The sequence below is a fragment of the Anolis sagrei genome, chromosome 2 (genome assembly GCF_037176765.1).
Source record: "Anolis sagrei isolate rAnoSag1 chromosome 2, rAnoSag1.mat, whole genome shotgun sequence".
Lineage (NCBI taxonomy): Eukaryota > Metazoa > Chordata > Lepidosauria > Squamata > Dactyloidae > Anolis > Anolis sagrei.
This window is the reverse complement of record NC_090022.1, coordinates 4159980-4185983: the sequence shown is the minus strand read 5'-3', so window position 1 is coordinate 4185983 and position 26004 is coordinate 4159980. Positions and strand designations below refer to the sequence as shown.

Genomic DNA, 26004 nt, shown 5'->3' with positions numbered 1-26004 from the left:
CAGCAAAGGAACTGTAGGGCTGTATAACCCCAGCCAAGCTGTGGGCTGTATATTTCCCCGGCCAAGCCATAGAAGACGAAGCTTTCTACAGGAGCTCTTGGTTTTATGTCCTGCATGAAAGGCTTCTGTGTGTGGACTGAACCCAAATTGGCTCCTATTCCCTCCAAAACCCCAAAAGGGGGCAGGACCAGTGAACCTAACGATAATTGACAGGTGGCTTGCGCTATGATTGCAGCCAAAAGAAGCCACCTATCTGCAGAGTCCCTGAAGCTTAGGACTACAACAAACATTCAATGCAAAGCAAACAAAATTGGAGCTCCTGGTACAGCTGTACCTGCACAACGGTATATGTTGTGTGTTCCAGAGTAGGCAAACCAGACAATCTCCGCATCAACACTGGCAAAGAAACAGCAAGAAATACTGTTTATTCCCGCTGAAGTCACAGGTCCACAGTTTGGGTGTCCTCCTGGACTCATCACTTACGCTTGAGGCTCAGGCGTCGGTGGTGGCCGGGAGGGCCTTTGCACAACTAAGACTTGTGCGCCAACTGCGACCATACCTCGGGAAGGCGGATCTGGCCAGGGTGGTCCACGCCTTAGTCACCTCCAGATTGGACTACTGTAATGCGCTCTACATGGGGCTGCCCTTGAAAACGGCTCGGAAATTTCAGTTGGTCCAACGGGAGGCGGCCAGGTTGTTAACGTGCTCCTTACAGGGAGCGGTCAACCCTCCTGTTTAAGGAGCTCCATTGGCTGCCGTTCATTTTCTGGACCCAGTTCAAGGTGCAGGTTCTTACCTACAAAGCCCTGAACGGTTTGGGACCCGCCTACCTGTGTGACCGCATTTCTGTGTACAAACCCACGTGATCTCTTCGATCATCTGGAGAGGCCCTGCTCGCACTCCCACCTGCATCGCAAGCGCAACTGGCGGGGACGAGAGAGAGGGCCTTCTCTGTGGTGGCCCCTCGACTCTGGAACTCACTTCCCAAGGACATCAGGCATGCCCCAACTCTGGCAGTCTTTAGGAGGAGCTTAAAAACGTGGTTATTCCAGTGTGCCTTCCCAGAAAAATGAGCCCTTAGGACTATGTCCTCTAAAGCACTTTATACTGATTTAGGATTGTTTGTATGTTCCCACCAACGCCCCACCTCCCTATCTTGTTCATAGGATCATAGAATCAAAGAGTTGGAAGAGACCTCCTGGGCCATCCAGTCCAACCCCATTCTGCCAAGAAGCAGGAATATTGCATTCAAATCACCCCTGACAGATGGCCATCCAGCCTCTGTTTAAAAGCTTCCAAAGAAGGAGCTTCCACCACACTCTGGGGCAGAGAGTTCCACTGCTGAACGGCTCTAACAGTCAGGAAGTTTTTCTTCATGTTCAGATGGAATCTCCTCTCTTGTAGTTTGAAGCCATTGTTCCCTTGTGTCCTAGTCTCCAAGGAAGCAGAAAACAAGCTTGCTCCCTCCTCCTCCCTGTGGCTTCCTCTCACATATTTATACATGGCTATCATATCTCCTCTGAGCCGTCTCTTCTTCAGGCTAAACATGCCCAGTTCCTTAAGCCGCTCCTCATTGGGCTTGTTCTCCAGACCCTTGATCATTTTAGTTGCCCTCCTCTGGACACATTCCAGCTTGTCAGTATCTCTCTTCAATTGTGGTGCCCAGAATTGGACACAATATTCCAGGTAAAGTGGTCTAGCCAAAGTGGAATAGAGCATGGGGAGCATGACTTCCCTAGATCTAGACACTATGCTCCTAGACATTAACATATATTAGAGTTTCGGGGTACGGTGCCATCTGTACGCAGATGATGTCCAACTCTGTCACTCTTTTCCACCTGCTACTATCCTTAGTAGCAGGTGGAAAAGAGTGACAGAGTTGGAGGTCCTGAACCGGTGCCTGGCCGCTGTGACGGTCTGGATGAGGGCGAACAAATTGAAATTGAATCCAGACAAGACAGAGGTCCTCCTGGTTAGTCGCAAGGCCGAACAGGGCATAGGGTTACAGCCTGTGTTGGATGGGGCCGCACTCCCCCTGAAGACGCAGGTTCGCAGCTTGGGTGTGACCCTGGACTCATCGCTGAGCCTGGAACCCCAGGTTTCGGCGGTGACCAGGGGAGCATTTGCACAGTTAAAATTTGTGCACCAGCTGCGCCCGTACCTTGGGAAGTCTGACTTGGCCACGGTAGTCCACGCTCTGGTTACATCCCGCCTAGATTACTGCAATGCTCTCTACATGGGGTTGCCTTTGAAGACTGCTCGGAAGCTTCAACTAGTCCAAAGTTCAGCAGCCATGATACTAACAGGAGCGGGACGCAGGGAGCATACAACCCCCCTGTTGCGCCAACTCCACTGGCTGCCGACTTGCTACCGGGCTCAATTCAAGTGCTGGTGTTGACCTTTAAAGCCCTAAACGGTTCCGGCCCAAGCTACCTTTCCGACCGCATCTCTGCCTATGAACCCACCAGGACTTTGAGATCGTCCGGGGAGGCCCTGCTCTCGATCCCGCCTGCTTCACAAGCTCGGCTGGCGGGGACGAGAGACAGGGCCTTCTCGGTGGTGGCTCCCCGGCTGTGGAACGGCCTTCCCACAGATATCAGACTAGCACCATCTCTTATAGTCTTCCGCAAAAAAGTAAAGACCTGGTTATTTGTGCAGGCGTTCGAATAATTAGTGCAAGACTGGTAATGACATAGGAATGGAACAATGGATGACGAACCTGGATCATGTTTTTAGTGACGAGACGCTTTTGAATGGTTATCATAGTAATTGTGTATTAGATTAGGTGATTAACTATTTTACATTGGTGTTTGTATTCTGCTGTGTTCTGTGTCTTGTGAACCGCTGTGAGTCGCCTTCGGGCTGAGAACAGCGGTATGGAAGCAAAGTAAATAAATAAATAATAAATAGAAACCAACCCTTTCTCATTACTTTGTTTTCCAGTTCACCAGACTGGGCCACAGCAACGCCTGGCAGGGGACGGCTAGTTTACAAATATTTCCAAGCAAGGAGCTGCTCCTGTCTCTGTGTGTGGGCCTTCGTGCTCCCCCCTCACATGGCCCCTTCCCCGCCTGCCTGTCCCCCATTGTTTGCTTCTCTTGCCTCTCGGGAAGCCGTGCAGCTGCTTCTTTGGGGACCAAAGGGCACACCTGTCTTTGTCTCTCTGTCTCCTTCTTCCCTCCTGCAGGATCCCAAGGGAAAGGTGTGACCGATTGGAGAGACAGGGATGCCAAGGAGATAAGCCAACAACTACACACCCGGCTTAGTAAAGGCACACACTGAGTGAGCATCCTCCCCGGCTTTTCCTGCAAAGAAGGCAGGTGGGGACAAAGAAGCAGCAGCATCACCTTCGCCACCTCAACGTGAGTATCCAAAGCAAGCGTAAAACGTATCCCTTAGGAAGTAAACATGTTGACATTTGGGGAAGTCATTGTATCGAAAGTGTCGCAGCACTTGACACTGAGAGCCCGTCTTGCAAGGATTTAAAGCAGTGTTTCTCAGTCTGGGGGTCACAAGGGGGGGGGGGGTGTCAGAGAGGTTGCCAAAGACCACCAGAAAACACAGTTCATAGAATCATAGAATCATAGAATCAAAGAGTTGGAAGAGACCTCATGGGCCATCCAGTCCAACCCCATTCTGCCAAGAAGCAGGAATATTGCATTCAAATCACCCCTGACAGATGGCCATCCAGCCTCTGCTTAAAAGCTTCCAAAGAAGGAGCCTCCACCACGCTCCGGGGCAGAGAGTTCCACTGCTGAACGGCTCTCACAGTCAGGAAGTTTTTCCTCATGTTCAGATGGAATCTCCTCTCTTGTAGTTTGAAGCCATTGTTCCATTGTGTCCTAGTCTCCAAGGAAGCAGAAAACAAGCTTGCTCCCTCCTCCCTGTGGCTTCCTCTCACATATTTATACATGGCTATCATATCTCCTCTCAGCCTTCTCTTCTTCAGGCTAAACATGCCCAGTTCCCTAAGCCGCTCCTCATAGGGCTTGTTCTCTAGACCCTTGATCATTTTAGTCACCCTCCTCAGTTGCCCATCCTCCATTCATGTCCAGCATTTATTTTAAAGTTTTAACTATTACACCTGGCCTGGCCATAGGTTTTTAATCATTGTGTGTTATTGTCTATGTGTGAGTTATATCAATTGTATTGTTGCTTGATGTTTTTATTGATGTGTTGTTGGACTTGGCCTCATGTAAGCCGCTCCGAGTCCCTTGGAGAGATGGTGGCGGGATATAAATAAAGTTTGATTATTATTATTATTATTATTATTATTATTATTATTATTTATTCTGTGTGGGAAGTTTGGCCCAATTCAGAATGTCCAGAACGCTCTTTGATTGTAGGGGAACGATCAATTCCAGCAACTCCTAAATGTCAACGTCTATTCCCCCTAAACTCCATCTGTGTTCACATTTGGGTATATTGAGTATTTGGGCCAAGTTTGGTCCAGATCCGTCATTGTTTGAGTTCACAGTGGGAGTTCTGTGTGCCAAGTTTGTACAATTCCATCGTTGGTGGAGTTCAGAATGCTCTTTGATTGTAGGTGAACTATAAATCCCAGCAACTACAGCTCCCAAATGTGAAAGGTCTGTTTTCCCCAAACTCCATCTGTGTTCACATTTGGGCATATCGAGTATCCGTGCCAAGTTTGGTCCAGATCCATCATTGTTTGAGTCCACAGTGCTCTCTGGATGTAGGTGAACTACAGCTCCCAAACTCAAGGTCAATGCCCACCAAACCCTTCCAGTATTTTCTCTTGGTTGTGGGATTTCTGTGTGTCAAGTTTGCTTCGATTCCATTGTTGGTGAGCTCAGAATGCTCTTTGATATCTGTGTCAAGTTTGGTCCTGATCCATCATTGTTTGAGTCCACAGTGCTCTCTGGATGTAGGTGAACTACAACTCCCAAACTCAAAAGTCAGTGCCCATCAAACCCTTCCAGTATTTTCTCTTGGTTGTGGGATTTCTGTGTGTCAAGTTTGCTTCAATTCCATTGTTGGTGAGCTCAGAATGCTCTTTGATATCTGTGCCAAGTTTGGTCCTGATCCATCATTATCTGAGTCCACAGTGCTCTCTGGATGTAGGTGAACTACAATTCCCAAACTCAAAAGTCAGTGCCCATCAAACCCCTCCAGTATTTTCTGTTGGTTGTGGGATTTCTGTGTGACAAGTTTGCTTCGATTCCATTGTTGGTGAGTTCAGAATGCTCTTTGATATCTGTGCCAAGTTTGGTCCTGATCCATCATTGTCTGAGTCCACAGTGCTCTCTGGATGTAGGTGAACTACAACTCCCAAACTCAAAAGTCAGTGCCCATCAAACCCCTCCAGTATTTTCTGTTGGTCGTGGGATTTCTGTGTGTCAAGTTTGCTTCAATTCCATTGTTGGTGAGTTCAGAATGCTCTTTGATATCTGAGCCAAGTTTGGTCCTGATCCATCATTGTCTGAGTCCACAGTGCTCTCTGGATGTGGGTGAACTACAACTCCCAAATTCAAGGTCAATGCCAGGCAAACCCTTCCAGTATTTTCTGTTGGTTGTGGGATTTCTGTGTGACAAGTTTGCTTCGATTCCATTGTTAGTGAGTTCAGAAAGCTCTTTGATATCTGTGCCAAGTTTGGTCCAGATCCATCATTGTCTGAGTCCACAGTGCTCTCTGGATGTAGGTGAACTACAACTCCCAAATTCAAGGTCAATGCCAGGCAAACCCTTCCAGTATTTTCTGTTGGTTGTGAGATTTCTGTGTGCCAAGTTTGCTTCGATTCCATTGTTGGTGAGTTCAGAATGCTCTTTGATTGTAGGTGATCTATAAATCCCAGCAAAGTACAACTCCCAAATGACAAAATCATTCTCTCCTCCAACCCCACCAGTATTCAAATGTGGGCGTATTGGGTGTCTGTGCCAAATTTGGTCTAGTGAATGAAAATACATCCTGCGCATCAGGTATTTACATGACGATTCGTAACAGTAGCAGAAATATAATTATGAAATAATAACAAAAATAATGTTGTGGTTGGGGGTCACCACCACAGGAGGAACTGGATTAAGGGGTTGCGGCATTAGGAAGGTTCAGAAACACTGATTCAAAGTATAAATACTGTAGAAGAGGAACGTGGTTTGCACTTGGGCTCTCGACGGCTTTGCTTTTCCAGATTTTCTTTCAATGGCGAGAACAAAGAGTTGTGCAGGTGGGCTCTCGCTCTCTTTCTCTCTTTGTGAACGGGAACATCTCAACGGAGAAACTATTTCTGAATGTCCAATGTTTTCCTTCTTTTAGCATCTAGTGTCCTTTCCAAAGTGTCTGTTTTATTGCAATTTTCAGGTTCTTTTTATTGCGATTTTCAGTTCGAGAGGGAATAATAATAATGTATTGTCGAAGGCTTTCATGGCCGGAATCACTGGGTTGTTGTAGGTTTTTCGGGCTATATGGCCATGGTCTAGAGGCATTCTCTCCTGACGTTTTGCCTGCATCGATGGCAAGCATCCTCAGAAGTAGTGAGGTCCTCACTACTTCTGAGGATGCTTGCCATAGATGCAGGCGAAACGTCAGGAGAAAATGCCTCTAGACCATGGCCATATAGTCCAGAAAACCCTAAAAACTCTAAAATTACAACAGCAAAACAACAGAGAGGAAACAAACAAGGACATCTAATCACCTCTCAACAAAAGTTTGCTCCAAGCACTGTCAGGCCATTATATGCTAATCAAGGTGGTCAGTTGAAACATTCACTCCATATCCAGCAGACAAGAGTCCTTTGTCCCACCCTGATCATTCCACAGATATATAAACCCATTTTACTTGTTCCAACAGACCTCACAACCTCTGAGGATGCTTGCCACAGATGCAGGCGAAACAGATTGCCTCTAGAACATGGCCATATAGCCCGAAAAAATCTACAACAACCCAATAATAACAACAACAACAACAATAAAACTTTATTTATACCCCGCCACCATCTCCTCAAGGGGACTCGGGGTGGCTTACATGAGGCCAAGCTCAGCAATACAACAATGCAAATCTATATAAATAAAAATGTAATGTTCCTTTGTGGGATTAACACAACTCAAAAACCACTGGACAAATTGCCGCCAAATTTGGTCACAAGACACCAAGGAGTGACCATCACTCCAAAAAAAAAAGTGATGTTGTCATTTGGGAGTTGTAGCTGCTGGGATTTATATGTGTTAAGTTTGCTTCGATTCCATTGTTGGTGGAGTTCAAAAAAACTGATTTTGTCATTTGGGAGTTGTAGTTGCTGGGATTTATAGTTCACTTACAATCAAAGAGCATTCTGAACTCCACCAATGATGGAATTGAACCAAATGTGGCACACAGGACTCCTGTGACCAGTAGAAAACACTAGAAGGGTTTAATGGGCATTGACCTTGAGTTTGGGAGTTGTAGTTCACCTACATCCAGAGAGCACTGTGAACTCAAACAATGATGGGTCTGGACCAAACTTAGCAGGGATACTCAATATGCCCAAATATGAACACAGATGGCGTTTGGAAGAAATAGACCTTGACATTTGGGAGTTGTAGTTCCTGGGATTTATAGTTCACCTACAATCAAAGAGCATTCTGAACTCCACCAACGATGGAATTGAACCAAACTTGGCACACACTGTTCCCTTGACCAACAAAAAATACTGGAAGGGATTGGTGGGCATTGACCTTGAGTTTTGGAGTTGTAGTTCACCTAGATCCAGAGAGCACTGTGGACTCAAACAATGATGAATCTGCATCAAACTTGGCATAAATCCTCAATATGCTGAAATGTGAACACTGGTGGAGTTTGGGGGAAATAGAACTTGACATTTGGAGGTTGTAGTTGCTGGGATTTATAGTTCATAGAATCATAGAGTTGGAAGAGACCTCATGGGCCTTACAGTCCAATCTGCTGCCAAGAAGTAGGAAAATCACAATCAAAGCAGGTGGCCACCCAGCCTCTTTTTAAAAGCCTCCAAAGAAGGTGCTTCCACCACACTCCAAGGCAGAGAGTTCCACTGCTGAACAGGTCTCACAGTCAAAAGTTCTTCCTAATGTTCAGGTGGAATCTTGTTGAAGCCATTGTTCCGCATTCTGGTCTCCAGGGCAGCAGAAAACAAGCTTGCTCCCTTCTCCCTATGACTTTCCCTCATATTTATCCATGGCTATCATGTCTCCTCTCAGCCTTCTCTTCTGAAAGCTATACATGCCCAGGTCTTGAAGCCGCTCCTCATAGGGTTTGTTCTCCAGACCCTTGATCATTTTAGTCACCCTCCTCTGGACACATTCCAGCTTGTCAACATCTCCCTTCAAGTGTGGTGCCCAGAATTGGACACAGTATTCCAGGTGTGGTGTGGCCAAGGCTGAATAGAGGGGTAGCATGACTTCTCTGGATCTACAATCAAAGACCTTGACATTTGGGAGTTGTAGTTACTGGGATTTACAGTTCACCTACAATCAAAGAGCATTCTGAATCCAACCAAGTGAAACTTCCCACCCAGAACCCTCATGGCTAAAATACTGCGTTTTCTGATGGTCTTTGGCAACCCCTCTGACACCCCCTCGCAGCCCCCCAAGGGGTCTTGATCCCCAGGTTGAGAAACATTTCCATAGAGTATGTCGGGTGGACCAGACTCCTCTGGTCTGCCACAATTGAGAATTATTAGATTGAGTCTTTTATAGGAATATTCTGCTGATGTAGTAAACAATTGTCCTGTTTGAATTTACCTTGAGTCTTCATCTCCTGACATAGATGTTGCTCTTCAGGCAACAAACCATTGGGTTCTAGGTTTGACTAGAACTATTGGGTTCTAGGTTTGACTAGAATCGTTGGGTTCTAGGTTTGACTTTGGCTAATGTAAACAGAGATCATTTCCTTTAGAGTGAATCCAGTTTCTGGTCAGCAAATGTTGACAATTGTAAACAGATGGAAACATTTCTCTTATCATTGTCACAGTTCTTATCACAGTTTACTTTTTCAGTTCTCATTAGCAGGTTTTAATTACAGCCCAGCAAGCAAGCAGTTCATGATTTAGTCCTTGCAGAAATGGTGTCTCCAAAATTATTAGCTCTCATTCATACTCTTTTCATTCAATTCCAGTCATATCAAATCCACGTTTATCAAATCTGCACATTATATTTCTTTTGGCAGGATCACCCATGTCCGATTCGGAGGGCTCTCTACAAGAAGTCAGGATGGAGGATGATGGGAGCATGGCTTCTCTGGGTAAGGATCCCTTTTGCCTTCTTTGGGTTGTTCCTGAAAGGCTAATGCCCTGTGCTTGGCCTTTGCCTCTGCACTGAAATGATCAGCTGTATTCACCCCAGCCTTCTATGCCATTATGTGCTGGACCGAGTTGTATGTTCTAGAAGCATTCTCTCCTGACGTTTCGCCCACATCTGACAGGCATCCTCAAAGGTTGGGATATCTGTTGGAAACTTGGCAAGTAAGGTTTATACATATCTGTATATCTGTGGAATGATGTCCAGGGCGGGAGAAAGAGACAGGCTGGACTACTAGTATAACATTTCTGAGAGATGAAGAAATGAAGCCATTTTGGTTTTGGTCAACCTCAAGCCCCCAGTGGCACAGTGGTTTAAACAGCTGAGCTGCTGAACTTGCTTACCAAAAGGTAGCAGGTTCAAATCTGGGGAGCAGGGTGAGCTCCCGCTTTTAGCCCCAGCTTCTGCCAACCTAGCAGTTCAAAACATGCAAATGTGAGTAGATCAATGGGTACTGCTCCAGTGGGAAGGTAACGGTGCTCCATGCAGTCACGCTTTTGAACCATAGAATCATAGAATCAAAGAGTTGGAAGAGACCTCCTGGGCCATCCAGTCCAACCCCATTCTGCCAAGAAGCAGGAATATTGCATTCAAATCACCCCTGACAGATGGCCATCCAGCCTCTGCTTAAAAGCCTCCAAAGAAGGAGCCTCCACCACACTCCGGGGCAGAGAGTTCCACTGCTGAACGGCTCTCACAGTCAGGAAGTTCTTCCTCATGTTCAGATGGAATCTCCTCTCTTGTAGTTTGAAGCCATTGTTCCATTGTGTCCTAGTCTCTTGGGAAGCAGAAAACAAGCTTGCTCCCTCCTCCCTGTGGCTTCCTCTCACATATTTATACATGGCTATCATATCCCCTCTCAGCCTCCTCTTCTTCAGGCTAAACATGCCCAGCTCCTTAAGCCGCTCCTCATAGGGCTTGTTCTCCAGACCTTTTATCATTTTAGTCGCTCTCCTCTGGACACATTCCAGCTTGTCAATATCTCTCTTGAATTGTGGTGCCCAGAACTGGACCACAACCGTGGTGTTGGAGGAAATGAGAGTGCCTTGGACCACAAGAAGATCCAACCAGCCCATCCTCCAGGAAAGAAAGCCCGGCCACTCATTGGAGGGGAAGGGTATTAGAATAATAATAATAATAATAATAATAATAATAATAATACACAGAGCAGATTACAGCATTTTTATACATAGGCAAACATTCAATGCCTTTACAATCATGTACAGTGAGACACACAAACAAAGGCAAAGGCTTCCCCTTTCATTTCCGGCTCCTGGAGGGAGGGCTCATCTCTGTCTCTGGGGAGGTACTTTCTCCATTTTTAAGCCGAGCAGCCTGCGTTGTCACCTCCTGGTTGTGAGGCCAGCAAGATTGCTTGGAGTCATAGAACCCTAGAGTTGGAAGAGACCTGGTTGGCCATCCAGTCCAACCCCATTCTGCCAAGAAGCAAGAAAATTGCATTCAAGGCAGCTCTGACAGGGGACCATCCTGCCTATGTTTAAAAGCCTTCAAAGTAGAAATCTCCACCACACTCTGGGGCAGAGGGAGTGAGTTCTACTGTTGAACAGCTCTTTTTTATAGAATCATAGAATCAAAGAGTTGGAAGAGACCTCATGGGCCATCCAGTCCAACCCCATTCTGCCAAGAAGCAGGAATATTGCATTCAAATCACCCCTGACAGATGGCCATCCAGCCTCTGCTTAAAAGCTTCCAAAGAAGGAGCCTCCACCACACTCCGGGGCAGAGAGTTCCACTGCTGAACGGCTCTCAGTCAGGAAGTTCTTCCTCATGTTCAGATGGAATCTCCTCTCTTGTAGTTTGAAGCCATTGTTCCATTGCGTCCTAGGTCTCCAGGGAAGCAGAAAACAAGCTTGCTCCCTCCTCCCTGTGGCTTCCTCTCACATATTTATACATGGCTATCATATCTCCTCTCAGCCTTCTCTTCTTCAGGCTAAACATGCCCAGTTCCCTAAGCCGCTCCTCATAGGGCTTGTTCTCCAGACCCTTGATCATTTTAGTCGCCCTCCTCTGGACACATTCCAGCTTATAGTTAGGAAGTTCTTCCTCATGTTCAGGTGGAATCTCCTCTCTTGTAGTTTGAAGCCATTGTTCCGCGTCTTAGTCTCCAGGGCAGCAGAAAGCAAGCTTGGAGCATCCCTTTGCCTTTTCCCGCTGAAACAGTACCGATTTATTTACTCACGTTTGCATGTTTTTGCACTGCTAGGTTGTTAGGAGCTGGAGCTGACAGACATGAGCTCACCCCTTTAGGTCAGCAGATTCAACAGTTCAGCAGTTTAACCTGTTGCGCCACCACAGCCCCTGAAATTCATCCTCGTATTCTATCACCTGGAAGGAAAGGAGTCAATTGCCTCTTCCTAGTAGATAGGGCAATTGATCCAAAGAGATGCTATTGGCTGTGATAGTAGTGTGCTCCAAAAGCAAGGCATATTATAAGAAGTAGGTGGGTGGGTGGGTTGGGGGAGACGCTGTTCTTGATAAAGAAGTAATTGTTACTAATCAGATCCTCCTCTTTTTCCTCAAGAAGTTAAGCTGGAGAGTGAGACCAATCAGGAGCCAATTGTGAGATCCTGTGAAACAACCAAGCTCGACATGGAAAAAGAAACTTTTGTAAATCAGAGGAGACCAAAAGGGCAGAAAGGAAATTGGTCAAGCAATGGGAAGAACTTTGCTTCTCGGGGTGCTTATCCCCCTGAACTTCTGAACTCGCGGTCAAAACAATGGCAGTGTTCTGTCTGTTGGAGAATATGCAGAGATAAATGGGAATTCACTACACATTACAGAATCCACACAGGGGAGAAGCCATTCCGGTGCATGGAGTGTGGAAAGGCCTTCAGTCAGAGTGGCCAGCTTTCTTCACACCAGAGAATACACACAGGGGAGAAACCATATAAATGTGTGGAGTGTGGCAAGAGCTTCTCTCATAGCAGTGTTTTGCGTTCACATCAAAGAACTCACACGGGAGAGAAACCGTATGTTTGCGTGGAGTGTGGTAAGAGCTTCAGTCAGAGTTCAAACTTACGGTCCCATATAAAAACTCATACAGAGGAGAAACCATATAAATGCATGTATTGTGGAAAGAACTTCAACCAGAGTTCGCATCTTCATTCGCATGAGATAACCCACACAAACGAAAAACCAAAAAAATGCTTAGAATGTGGAAAGAGTTTCTCTCATAGCCAGTCGTTACGGTCACATGTGAAAACCCACACAGGGGAGAAACCATATAGTTGTATGGAGTGTGGTAAGAGCTTCAGCTGGAGCGGACATCTGCTTTCACATCAACGAATCCACACTGGGGAGAAACCATATCAGTGTATGGAGTGTGGGAAGAGTTTCAGTCAGAGTGGCAATCTGCGTTCACACCAAAGGACCCACACAGGAGAGAAACCATACAAATGCATAGAATGTGGAAAGAGTTTCTGTCAGAGTGCACATCTGCACACCCACCAAAAAACTCACACAGGAGAGAAATCATATAAATGTACTGAATGTGGAAAGAGCTTCAGGGAGAGTGGGCATCTCAATTTACACCTAAGAACCCACACAGGGGAAAAAGCCTATCAGTGCATGGAATGTGGGAAAAGATTCAGTCAGAGTTCACATCGACGTACTCATCAGAAAACCCATATGAGGGACAAACCAAGAACATGCCTGTCATCTTCATGTTTATAAATTACTATTATTATTATTTATACCCCGCTTTTATCTCTCCCGAAGGAGACATCAAAGAATTCACACAGAGAACAACTACAGTAGAATCTTGCTTATCCGACCTTTGCTTATCCGACCTTCCACCTTCTCAGACGCTCTTATCCAGCACCCCCCTTTTCCTCCAGCATCAAGAAATTCTGAGAGACAACATACTAATGAAATTCACACATTAAACACTTGAGGTACATAAATTCATCATTAGAAAGACACTGACTGATATAACATGCTAATATCAGAGTGATTACTCCCACAACTAATATTTTTAACAGTGTGGATTGGGTAACTTGGGATCTCATCACACTAGAGAATAAATACACTATAAATCCAGTTGCTGCCTCCCTCAGAATTATGGGGTTTGTAGTTTAGGGAGGAGCCTTTAACAGCCTCACTAAACTACAAACCCCAGAATTCCGCAGGAGGCAGAAACCAGATTTAAAGTGGATTCATTCCCTAGTGTGATGAAGTAGTAATTCTCTAGTGTGATGCAGTTTGAACTGTGTTGTGTAGATCCTGTTCAGGAGGTACGCCAATCCCAAGCCTGGCGCAGACACTCCATGCGTGACTTTCCTTGGAAATTATTTTTGCTATAGGACAAATGTGTTTAGTTCTATTCCATTTTTAATTTACATTGATGCAGCATTCAGAGCCATTGAATGCACAAACTCCTCTTTGAGAGAGTAAGGCTATGTCTAGTGCCATGTGATCTGTAATAAAAGTAGTCTTAAGTTGTTTAGTTTCTTGAGAAGTTCCAGAAATAGGTCTGTAGCTGATTGCTAGTTTGTCTGGCAACCTCTGCAAGTGAACCACGTCCTCCTTGGGACTTCTATCCCTGCAAATCTTCTCCCAGAGAGACCTTCCTTCTAATTTTTTGTGACTGAGTTCTGCTTAAGGTATTGTACGAGGGCTGTCTGGAAAGTAAGCTTACAATATTTTTTTAAAATACAAAGAATGAATATATTTTAATAGGACTTAAATGGATTGTGGAATAGGTATTACATTACTATTCCGCAGAATCAACTGCAAGATGAGTTTTTGGTGGATGTGTCATAGAGGTTTCCCTCTGCCTTTTTCAGCTGGTTCGTCACTTCTATTTTCACCTCATTGTCGTCGGAAGAGTGTTTTCCACCCAGGTGTTCCTTCAATTTAGTGAACAGATGGGTGCGAGATCAGGGCTGTGAGAGGGCTGGCCTAAAACATCCCAACTAAATGAAGTCAACAACTCTTGTGTTGCATGAGTAGTGTGCGGATGCGCATTATCATGAAGGGAACAGACTCCCGCAATCAGCATCCCACTACATTTGTTTTGGATGGCTCTGCGAAATTTCTTCGTGGTCTCACAATATATTCCGTACCCAATTTGTCACATGCTGTCTTGACATTACCATCCTTTCCATAAATTTAAACGTTTTTGCGATGAATCGCAGAGGCATTCATACCCTTAGCATTTAGATAGTGTATTACAGTGTGAACTTTGCACTTGGATGGGAAACAGAATAAGGGCGCTCATCTCTAACCTTCACCACAACGCCAGTTGATGAACTACTGACGACTGGCACTGCTCATTCACTTCCATTGGCTTCTCACTACACAGCAGTGATACCAACTTTCCCTGTGAGAGCTAAGTGACTTGTAACCTTACTTTCTGGATATTCCTTGTACAGTGTGAACTTCGCACTTGGAGGGAAACAGAATGAGAACGCTCATCTCTAACCTTTACCACAACGCCAGTTGATGAACTACTGACGACTGGCACTGCTCATTCACTTCCATTGGCTTCTCGCTACACAGCAGTGATACCAACTTTCCCTGTGAGAGCTAAGTGACTTGTAATCTTACTTTCCGGATATTCCTCGTACAGCATGAGCATCACACTTGGAGGGAAACAGAATGAGGATGCTCATCTCTTACCTTCACCACAATGCCAGTCGATGAGCTACTGACGACTGGCACTGCTCGTTTGCTTCTGCTGGCTTCCTGGTACACGGCAGTGATACCAACTTTCCCTGTGACAGCTATGTGCCTTGTAGCCTTACTTTCTGGATATTCCTCGTACAGCATGAGCGTCGCACTTGGAGGGAAACGGAATGAGGGCACTAATCTAACCTTCACAACGCCATTTGAGCTACTGATGAGTGGCACAGCTTGTTCGCTTCAGCTGACTTCCCGCTACATGTTAGTGATACCAACTTTCTCTCTGTCAGCTACGTGCCTTATAACCTTACTTTCTAGATATTCCTCATACAGTGCAAACTTTGTACTTGGGGGGGGGGGGGGCGGACAGAATGAGGATGCTCATCTCTAACCTTCACCACAACACCAGTCGATGAGCTACTGACGAGTGGCACTGCTCGTTCACTTCCGCTGGCTTCCCACTACTTGGCAGTGATACTAACTTTCCCTGCGAGAACTACGTGCCTTGTAAGCTTACTTTCCGGATAGTCCTCATACAGTGCAAACTTTGTACTTGGGGGGGGGGGGGGGGCAGACAGAATGAGGATGCTCATCTCTAACCTTCACCACAACACCAGTCGATGAGCTACTGACGAGTGGCACTGCTCGTTCACTTCCGCTGGCTTCCCACTACTTGGCAGTGATACTAACTTTCCCTGCGAGAACTACGTGCCTTGTAAGCTTACTTTCCGGATAGTCCTCATACAGTGTGAACTTTGCACTTGGAGGGAAACGGAATGAGGATGCTCATGTCTAACCTTCACCACAACACCAGTCGATGAGCTGCTGACGACTGGCACTGCTCGTTTGCTTCCTCTGGCTTCCCACTACTTGGCAGTGATGCCAACTTTCCCTGCAAGAACTACGTGCCTTGTAAACGTACTTTCCTGATAGGCCTCATACAGCGTGAACTTTGCACTTGGAGGGAAACGGAATGAGGATGCTCATCTCTAACCTTCACCACAACACCAGTCGAGGAGCTGCTGACGAGTGGCACTGCTCGTTTGCTTCCGCTGGCTTCCCGCTACACGGCAGTGATACCAACTTCTGCCGAGAAAATTCTCCATGAGAGCTACGTGCCTTGTAAACTTATTTTCCGGATAAGTGTCGTGATATTGTTAAATGTGTCGTGATATTATTGTTATAGTTTTGCTTTGTTATGAGTTATTTATTGTTGTATTGTTGTTGTTGTGTTTTATTGATGTATTTGGGCTCGGCCTCTTGTAAGCTGCATCGAGTCCTGCGGGGGATGGTAGCAGGGTATAAATAAAGGTGTTATTATTATTATTATTATTATTATTATTATTATTATTACCCCGATATATTATTAATAGCCACGTGACTTGGCAGAGATGTGTGAATAGTGACCCGATGGGGGAAGCCATGCTCAATAGCTGCCAGATCATTTTATCAAAATATGATAATTATAGGTTATTTTCCACATACTTGGAATGAAAGGGGCATTTCCATTCTCTCCTGAAACAATCCAGAAGCTGGTCCTTGCCCAAAGACAAGAGGTGAGACAGTTAAGTTATATGTGAACAAGAATCCCATGATTTCTATATTGCTGTTAAAACTTTGTTTAAATGACATTGTGATATTAAAACGTCATCTGAATGTTAAAGGGACTCCAGAGGTGCAGTTTGTACTTGACTTGAATGAGAGTTATGAATAGACTGGAGACATAACACAGAAGTGGAGAGGCTGTCAAAATACAAGTTATACAACACATACTATCACAAAGATCTGGATAATAACTATAAGACATACTGACAACATATATGTCACAAGCAATCAGTTCAAATCTGTCTGTTTGGGTTTTACAAAGCAAACATCTCATCTGGTTCTTACTCCTGGGATGAAGTTATTAACTTGGATTCCTCTAAGTTGCCCAAGATCACTATTATCAGTAGGATAATTGAAAGGATGTATTGTCGAAGGCTTTCATGGCCGGAATCACTAGGTTGTTGTAGGTTTTTCCGGGTTATATGGCCATGTTCTAGAGGCATTTTCTCCTGACGTTTCGCCTGCATCTATGGCAAGCATCCTCAGAGGTAGTGAGGTCTGTTGGAAGTAGGAAAATGGGTTTATATATCTGTGGAATGACCAGGGTGGGACAAAGGACTCTTGTCTGCTGGAGCTAGGTGTGAATGTTTCAACTGACCACCTTAATTAGCATTTGATGGCCTGGCAGTGCCTGGGGGAATCTTTTGTTGAGAGGTGATTAGATCATAGACTCAAAGAGTTGGAAGAGACCTCATGGGCCATTATCCAGTCCAACCCCTTTCTGCCAAGAAGCAGGAATATTGCATTCAAATCACCCCTGACAGATGGCCATCCAGCCTCTGTTTAAAAGTTTCCAAAGAAGGAGCCTCCACCACACTCCGGGGCAGAGAGTTCCACTGTTGAACGGCTCTCACAGTCAGGAAGTTCTTCCTCATGTTCAGATGGAATCTCCTCTCTTGTAAACAATCAGATGTCCCTGATTGTTTACTCTCTGTTGTTTTGCACTGCACTGCAGACTACTTCAGCCAGAGAAGTCAGCCATAGCAGAGCACCTGATGAACTAACCTGGACACAGCATATTATTTGAGAACACAGAAATGCTGGACCACACCAACAACCACCATGTCAGTCTACACAGAGAAGCCATTGAAATCCACAAGCATGTGGACAATTTCAACAGAAAGGAGGAAACCATGAAATTGAACAAAATCTGGCTACCATTATTAAAAAAAAACCTCTAAAATTACAACAGCAAAACAACAGAGAGTAAACAATCAGGCACATCTAATCACCTCTGTACTCTGTTATGCAGAGCAACATACATACAGTCATGTAAACAGTTGCATTGACTCACGCAATGTCCTTTGAGAGAGATTCAAATGGTCCTTAAGTGTCCATGTGAAAGATTTTCCAGCAGCCCAGAAGTAGAAATACAAACTTGTCTTGGTAAGCTCCCTGCACAGAAAACCTAAACATGTAACAGTTGCCAAAACTCCCAGGCTCAGCTAGCTTCTCGGGTCTGGCCAAACCAATCAGCTTCCTGCTTTGAATTTTTCCATTAACACACTCACCAACTGATTTTTACATGCTCCAACACTTTGGGCCATGGAGTCTCCTTCCATGAAGGCTTTTTACCAGAGGCTGGATGGCCATTGGTTGGGGGTACTTTGATGTGCTTTTCTTGCCAACATAGGGAGCCTTAGGGGGTGTAAAGAAATCCAGGTGGACCTGCAGGGGGAGCACAATCAGAGCAACCTCAACAGATGGCCACCCATACTCTGCTGAAACACTTCCAGAGAAGGAGACTCCATCGGACTCCCAGGCAGTGAGTTCCACTGTTGAATGTCGCTACTAACAGTTTACTAAAGCCCGAAAAAAACCTACAACAACCCAGTTTACTAAAGGCTTTTTGCTAAGTAATAGCAAGGGTCTGAACTATTCTATTACAGCAATAAAGCAACCGTTATGCCTTACTCGGCATAACGTTATTCCTTCTACTTATACCTTTTACTTACTGTATAAAACAAAGCACGAAGTTTGTAGTTGAGCTTTGCATTTGCTTAGTTTGCTTAGGTTGGCTTGGCTCTGGTCGGAGCTGGAAGCAGCAGGTGGCTTTTTGGTTGCTGGAAGCTGACGAGCGGTGTTTGGAAACTGGAGATCTAAACTACTAATCAAGGGCATTTTGTTTCCAACAAAGAGGACAGAAACTGAACAGTACTACTTTTGTTTTCTGCCGTCAAAGAAAGAAAGATTCACTGAAGAAAGTTTTTGTGTATATTGTTTATATGCTTATATGTTTTATACTTTAATGTTATGTTGTTTATTTTATTGCAATTTGTATCTTATTGTATTGTAATTTGTTGTTCGGGCTTGGCCTCATGTAAGCTGCTCCGAGTCCCTGTTGGGGGAGATGGTGGCGGGGTATAAATAAAGTTGTTGTTGTTGTTATTATTATTATTATTATTATTATTATTATTATTATTATATGATGAAATCAACTATTCTGATTTGCTTTGCATCATGGTTGAACTAAAGTGAATGAACTATTTCCTTTTCTACTTAAGGCCACAACTGACTCGTGTGTATTTTTGAGTTCAAGGTCACGCTATATTAAAAGGGGCCGAAATATCCTTCAACAGGATATGTGCTTGCTTCCGCAATCTGCTATCACCAGTCTGACACTGAACACCTTTTAGGATCGGGAGGTAGGTAAAGCTTTCCCCCTGACATTAAGTCCAGTTGTGTCTGACTCTGGGGAGTTCTGCTCATCTCAATTTCGAAGCCAAAGAGCCAGCATTTTCCATAGACACCTCCTAGATCATGTGGCCGCCATGATTGCATGGAGCATGGTAATCTTCCCGCAGAAGCGGTACCTATTGATCTACTCACATTTGGGAGTTATAGTTCACTCATTTTGGAGGAACAAGGCGAACCCCACCGACAATAGATCTGGTCCACACTTGGCACCCAGACCTACCATGACTAACTTTAACTACTGGTTCAGTTTGGGGGCAATGACAGACAATGATGGTGGGAGTTGTAGTTCACCCAGATCCTTATGCATTTTCTAATGGGACCATTCATAAAATTAAAACAGTGACTTCTTCTAATGTTTATCCTTACCAAATCCCTAGCTGGGCATCACTAAGCTAGTGTGTGTGTTTGGGGGTGATGACAGAGGTCACTGGGAGTTATAGTTCATCCATATTGGGAGAACAATGCGAACCCCACCGACAATAGATCTGGACCACACTTGGCACACAGACCCATCACGACTAACTTTACCTACTGGTTCGGTTTGGGGGCAATTACAGGTGATGATAGTAGGAGTTGTAGTTCACCCACATCCTTATGCCTTTTTAATGGGAGCATTCATAAAATCAAAAAACAAACAATGATTTCTAATGTTACCCTTACCAAATCCCTAGGTGGGCATCATTTAATCTAGTGTGGGTGTGTTTTGGGGCGATGACAGATGATGATGGTGGGAGTTATAGTTCACCCACATCCTTATGCATTTTCTAATGGGACCATTCATAAAATTAAAACAAACAAGCAGTGACTTCTTCTAATGTTTATCCTTACCATATCCCTAGCTTAGCATCACTGGGTACCCAAGCTAATGTGTGTGTGTTTGGGGGTGACAACAGGGGACAATGAGAGTTATAGTCCACTCAAATTTGGAGAACAATGTGAACCCCACCGACAATAGATCTGCTCCACACTTGGCACACAGACCCATCCTGATTACTTACTGGTTTGGTTTTGGGGCAATGACAGGTGACGATAGTGGGAGTTATCGTTCACCCCCATCCTTATGCATTTTCTAATGGGAACATTCATAAAATCAAAAAACAAACAATGACGCTTTCAAATGTTTACCCTTACCAAATCCCTAGCTGGGCATCATCTAATCTAGTTTGGGTGTGTTTGGGGGCCATGACAGAGGACGCTGGGAGTTATAGTTCACCCATATTGGGGGGAAAATGTGAACCCCATCGACAATAGATCTGGTCCACACTTGGCACACAGACCCACAATGACTAACTTTAACTACTAGTTCGGTTTTGAGGCAATGACAGATGATGATAGTGGGAGTTGTAGTTCACCCACATCCTTATGCATTTTCTAATGGGCGCATTCATAAAATCAAAAAACAAACAACGACTTCTTCTAATGTTTATCCTTACCAAATCCCTAGCTGGGCATCATCTAAGTTAGTGTGTGAGTTTGGGGATGATGACAGAGGTCACTGGGAGTTATAGTTCATCCATATTGGGAGAACAATGCAAACTCCGACCATAGATCTGGACCAAACTTGGCACACAGACCCACCATGACCAACTTTACCTCCTGGTATCGTTTTGGGGAGGCAATGGGAGTTCAGAATGCGAAGGCTAAGCTGTCCCTGCGATGGGAGTTGTAGTTCACCCACACCCAAACACCAATGTGTCCCCCACTTCCACCAAACCTGATGTACAGTATTTCTAATTGGGACCAGTGATCAAAAAACCCCAAAAATGAGTTACTTCTAATGTTTGTCCTTGCCAAAACTACAACTCCCACCATTCCATAGCATTATTAGGCCAAGGCAGTTGAAATGGGCTGGATGGAGAAGTCATTCATTCCTCCAAACCAAGGAACAAATTAGGAGTCTGTCCCTTTAAAAAAATCTTTGTGATCTCCCCCAATGCCCCTCCCCTTTCCCCTCCTCCGGAAATGACGTCAACACACTTCTGACTGAAGAGAAGGAAGGTGGTGAGGGAGAATTACGGCAAGCGAGGCAGGCCAAAAAAGCAGACATGAACGGGGGTGTTCGTAGGTGAACTTGAAGTCAAAGAGGAACTGGAGGGCGAGGCCGAGCGAGTGAACCGTTTAGAGAGGTGATTGGTGGAACGTTGGGAGGGATTTGCATATGGTTGTTGATTGGCTGTTACGATGGCGGGAAGGACGAGTAATATAAACAGTCTGAGTGTAGCAAGACTTTCCAAACTTTGCCTGCAGGGGGCGCTGTGTGGGAGGTTTGGCCCAATTCTATCATTGGTGGGGTTCAGCATGCTCTTTGATTGTAGGTGAACTATACATCCCAGCAACTACAACTCCCAAATGTTAAGATTCTATTTTCCCCAAACTCCACCAGTGTTCAGATTTGGGCATATAGAGTATTCATGTAGAGTTTGGTCCAGATCCATCATTGTTTGTGTCCACAGTGATCTCGGTGTAGGTGAACTACAACTCCAAAACCAAAGGACACTGCCCACCAAACCCTTCCAGTATTTTCTGTTGGTCATGGGAGTCCTGTGTGCCAAGTTTGGTTCAATTCCATTGTTGGTGGGGTTCAGAGTGCTCTTTGATTGTAGGTGAACTACAAATCCCAGCAACTACAACTCCCAATTGTCAAGATTCTATTTTCCCCAAACTCCACCAGTGTTCAAATTTGGGCATGTTGAGTATTTGTGTAGAGTTTGGTGCAGATCCATCATTGTTTGGGTCCACAGTGCTCTCTGGATGTAAGTGAACTACAACTCCCAAACTCAAGGTCAATGCCCACCAAACCCTTCTAGTGTTTTCTGTTGATCATGGGAGAACTGTGTGCCAAGTTTGATTCAATTCCATCGTTGGTGGGGTTCAGAATGCTCTTTGATAGTAGGTGAACTATAAATCCCAGCAACTACAACTCCCAAATGTCAAGGTCTATTTTCCCCAAACTCCACCAGTGTTCACATTTGGGCATATTGAGTATTCATGCCAAGTTTGATCCAGATCCATCATTGTTTGAGCCCACAGTGCTCTCTGGATGTAGGTGAACTACAACTCCCAAACTCAAGGTCAATGCCCACCAAACCCTTCTAGTGTTTTCTGTTGATCATGGGAGAACTGTGTGCCAAGTCTGATTCAATTCCATCGTTGGTGGGGTTCAGAATGCTCTTTGATTGTAGGTGAACTATAAATCCCAGCAACTACAACTCCCAAATGTCAAGGTCTATTTTCCCCAAACTCCACCAGTGTTCACATTTGGGCATATTGAGTATTCATGCCAAGTTTGATCCAGATCCATCATCGTTTGAGTACACAGTGCTCTCTGGATGTAGGTGAACTACAACTCCAAAACCAAAGGACACTGCCCACCAAACCCTTCCAGTGTTTTCTGTTGGTTATGGGAGAACTGTGTGCCAAGTTTGGTTCAATTATATCGTTGGTGGGGTTCAGAGTGCTCTTTGATTGTAGGTGAACTACAAATCCCAGCAACTACAACTCCCAATTGTCAAGATTCTATTTTCCCCAAACTTCACCAGTGTTCACGTTTGGCATATGGAATATCCATGCCAAGTTTGGTCCAGATCCATCATTGTTTGAGCCCACAGTGCTCTCTAGATGTAGGTGAACTACAACTCCCAAACTCAAGGTCAATGCCCACCAAACCCTTCTAGTGTTTTCTGTTGATCATGGGAGAACTGTGTGCCACGTTTGGTTCAATTCCATCATTGGTAGAGTTTAGAATGCTCGTTGATTGTAGGTTAACTATAAATCCCAGTAACTACAACTCCCAAATGACAAAATCATTTTTTTGAGTGAAGGGCATACATTGGGTTGTTAGGTGTCTTGTGTCCAAATTTGGTGTCAATTCGTCCAGTGGATTTTGGGTTCTGTTAATCCCACAAACAGACATTAAATTTTTATTTATATAGATTATTTATTATGGTACTTATTATGTTATTTATTTTATCTTATTTACTTATCCATTTATTGTATATTAATCATTTATTTTTTGTTTTTATTTGTTTTTTTATTTTATCAATTGTTTCATATATTATACACAAACACACATATATATATTATATGTATTTGTATATTATAGGTAAATGTAAAGGTTTACTCCTGACATTAAGTCCAGTCATGCCTGACTATGGGACTCTGGTGCTCATCTCCATTTCAAATCTGAAGAGTTGGCTTTGTCCATAGACGCCTCCAAGGTCATGTGGCCGGCATGACTGCTTGGAGCGCTGTTACCTTCCCGCCAGAGCAGTACCTATTAATCTACTCACATGTGCATGTTTTCGAACTGCTAGGTTGGCAGAAGCTGGGGCTAGCAGCTGGAGCTTACCCAGCTCCCTGGATTTGAACCTGCGACCTTTTTGATCAACAAGCTCAGCAGCTCAACAGTTTAACCCACTGCGTCATCGGGGCTCCGGTTTTATTTATATATATAAATAACACACACACACACATTATTTATTTATTTTGACTTATTTTTTTACCTCAATTTGCAAACCGGAGGTTAAACCAACCCTTAATAAGAGTTTCATTGTTATTTATTATTTTAATATTTTAATATTTATTACTTATTATTATGTTATTCATTTTATCTAGATATTTTATTATGTTATTACATTATTTGTGTGTGTGTTTGTGTGTGTGTGTGTGTGTGTGTGTGTGTGTGTGTATATATACACACACACACACACACAAACATATATAAAAGCCGTCCCCTGCTACGCATTGCTGTAGCCGTCTATGTATATGTGTTTTGTGTGTGTGTATATATTTGTGTATGTGTATATATGTAGTTTTGTGCATGCATTGTAATGTGGGTTTTTTGGCTTTTAAAGTCTCTTCTGCTGTGTTTTCAGTGTTTTTATGACTGATGGTCACTCATTCGCCTGAGAGGTGTCTTGTGTCCAAATTTGGTGTCAATTCATCCAGTGGTTTTTGAGTTATGTTAATCCCACAAATGAACATTACATTTTTATTTATATAGAAAGCATGTTATTTATTTTGTTTTATTATTATTATTATTTATGTTAGCAAGTTGTAGCTTAAACCAACTCCTTGATAAGAGTTTCATGATAAATTATTATTTTAATATTTTTACTTATTACGTTATTTATTTCACCTATATTTTATTATGTTATTCAATTTTTTGTTATATATATATATATATATATATATATAGTTTTATTATTATTTTTATTAATGCTATCAAAGTAGAGGTTGAACCAACCTCTTAATAAGTTTCATTATTATTTATTATTTTAATATGTATTACTTATTACATTATTTAATCTGTGTTTTTATTTTATTGTTATTTCATTATTTTGTATATTATTATTATACTAGCTTGGGAACCTGGCGCTGCCTGGGTTATTAGAGAAAGGAATTGTATATCAAGGTTGGTCTTTATCAGTTATTTATATGGCTCGCAGTGGTCTCAGGAAGTTTGTGAAGGTACTGCGAGTCCCATCATCTGTGGTCCATCTTCCTCCAAATTGCACCAGGATGGAGAGTGGGTCGTGGGGGCTCTGTGTGCTAAGTTTGGTCTTGATCAGTCATTGGATGAGGGTCACAGCAGTCTCAGGAAGTTTGTGAAGGTACTGCGAGTCCCATCGTCTGTGGTCCATCTTCCTCCAAATTGCACCAGGATGGAGAGTGGGTCGTGGGGGCTCTGTGTGCTAAGTTTGGTCTTGATCAGTCATTGGATGAGGGTCACAGCAGTCTCAGAAAGTGAGTTAAGGTACTGCAAGTCCCATCATCCATAGTCTCCCTCAAACATCACCAGAATGTTGAGTTGGCCATGGGGGCTCTCTGTGCCAAGTTTGGTCTTTATTGGTATTTGGATGAGTCACTGTGGTTTCAGGAAGTGAGTGAAGATACTGCAAGTCCCATCATCCATTGTCCGTCCTCCTCCATCAGCACCAGGATGTAGAGTGGGTCATGGGGGCTCTGTGTGCCAAGTTTGGTCTTGATTGGTCATTACATGAGGGTTGCAGCAGTCTTGGGAAGTGAGTGGGGGTACTTGAAGTCCCATCATCCATAGTCTGTTCTCTCCCAAACCTCACCAGAATGTTGAGTTGGCCATGGAGGCTTTGTGTGCCAAGTTTGGTCTTCATCAGTCATTGGATGAGGGTCTCAGTGGTTTCACTAAGTGAGTGAAGGTACTGCAAGTCCCATTGTCCATGGTGCATCATCCTCCAAACCGCACCAGGATGTAGAGTGGATCATGGAGACCCGGTGTGCCAAGTTTGGTCCTTATCGGAAATTGGATGATGGTTGCAGTGGTCTCAGGAATTGAGCGAAGGTACTGCAAGTCCCATAATCCATGCTCGATCCACAGTCAAACCACACCAGGGCGTAAAGTGAGTCATGAGAGGTCTATGTACCAAGTTTGGTGTTGTTCAGTCATTGTTGAGGGTCGCAGCAGTCTCGGAAAGCGAGTAGAGGTACTTCAAGTCCCATCATCCATGGTTCATCCTCAGCCAACTGCAGTAGGATGTCAAGTGGGTCATGGGGGCCTTGCGTGCCAAGTTTGGTCTGTATTGGTAATTTTCTGACAGAGCCCCTGGCCTTTTCCTTTCCTCTCTTTGTCATCTCGGAATCTTGGAATTGAGGCTGGCCAATCAGAGACCATATGCAAATTTCCTTCTCATGTCCCCGTTTCTGTCATGAACTCTTTTCTCCACCAGGGGCTCCTATTGAAGCCGGCCAATCAGAAACCATATGCAAATAGCACCACAGCGGCAGCCAATCAGAATGCTGGCACATACTCCTCCC

The 26004-nt window shown here is 44.3% G+C and overlaps 1 protein-coding gene across 1 annotated transcript in view; it reads left to right on the top strand.

The window, feature by feature from the left end:
- Positions 1-2903: 2903 nt before the first annotated feature.
- LOC132777444 (zinc finger protein 91-like) overlaps positions 2904-26004 on the top strand; it is a 58596-nt gene continuing 35495 nt past the window's right edge. The window contains exons 1-3 of the mRNA XM_060760660.2: positions 2904-3362; positions 9137-9211; positions 11813-15447. Coding sequence (XP_060616643.2) covers positions 9145-9211; positions 11813-12960 — 1215 coding nt within the window. The 5' untranslated portion in view covers positions 2904-3362; positions 9137-9144 and the 3' untranslated portion in view covers positions 12961-15447. Of the gene's footprint in view, positions 3363-9136; positions 9212-11812 lie in introns of the transcript that reaches the window.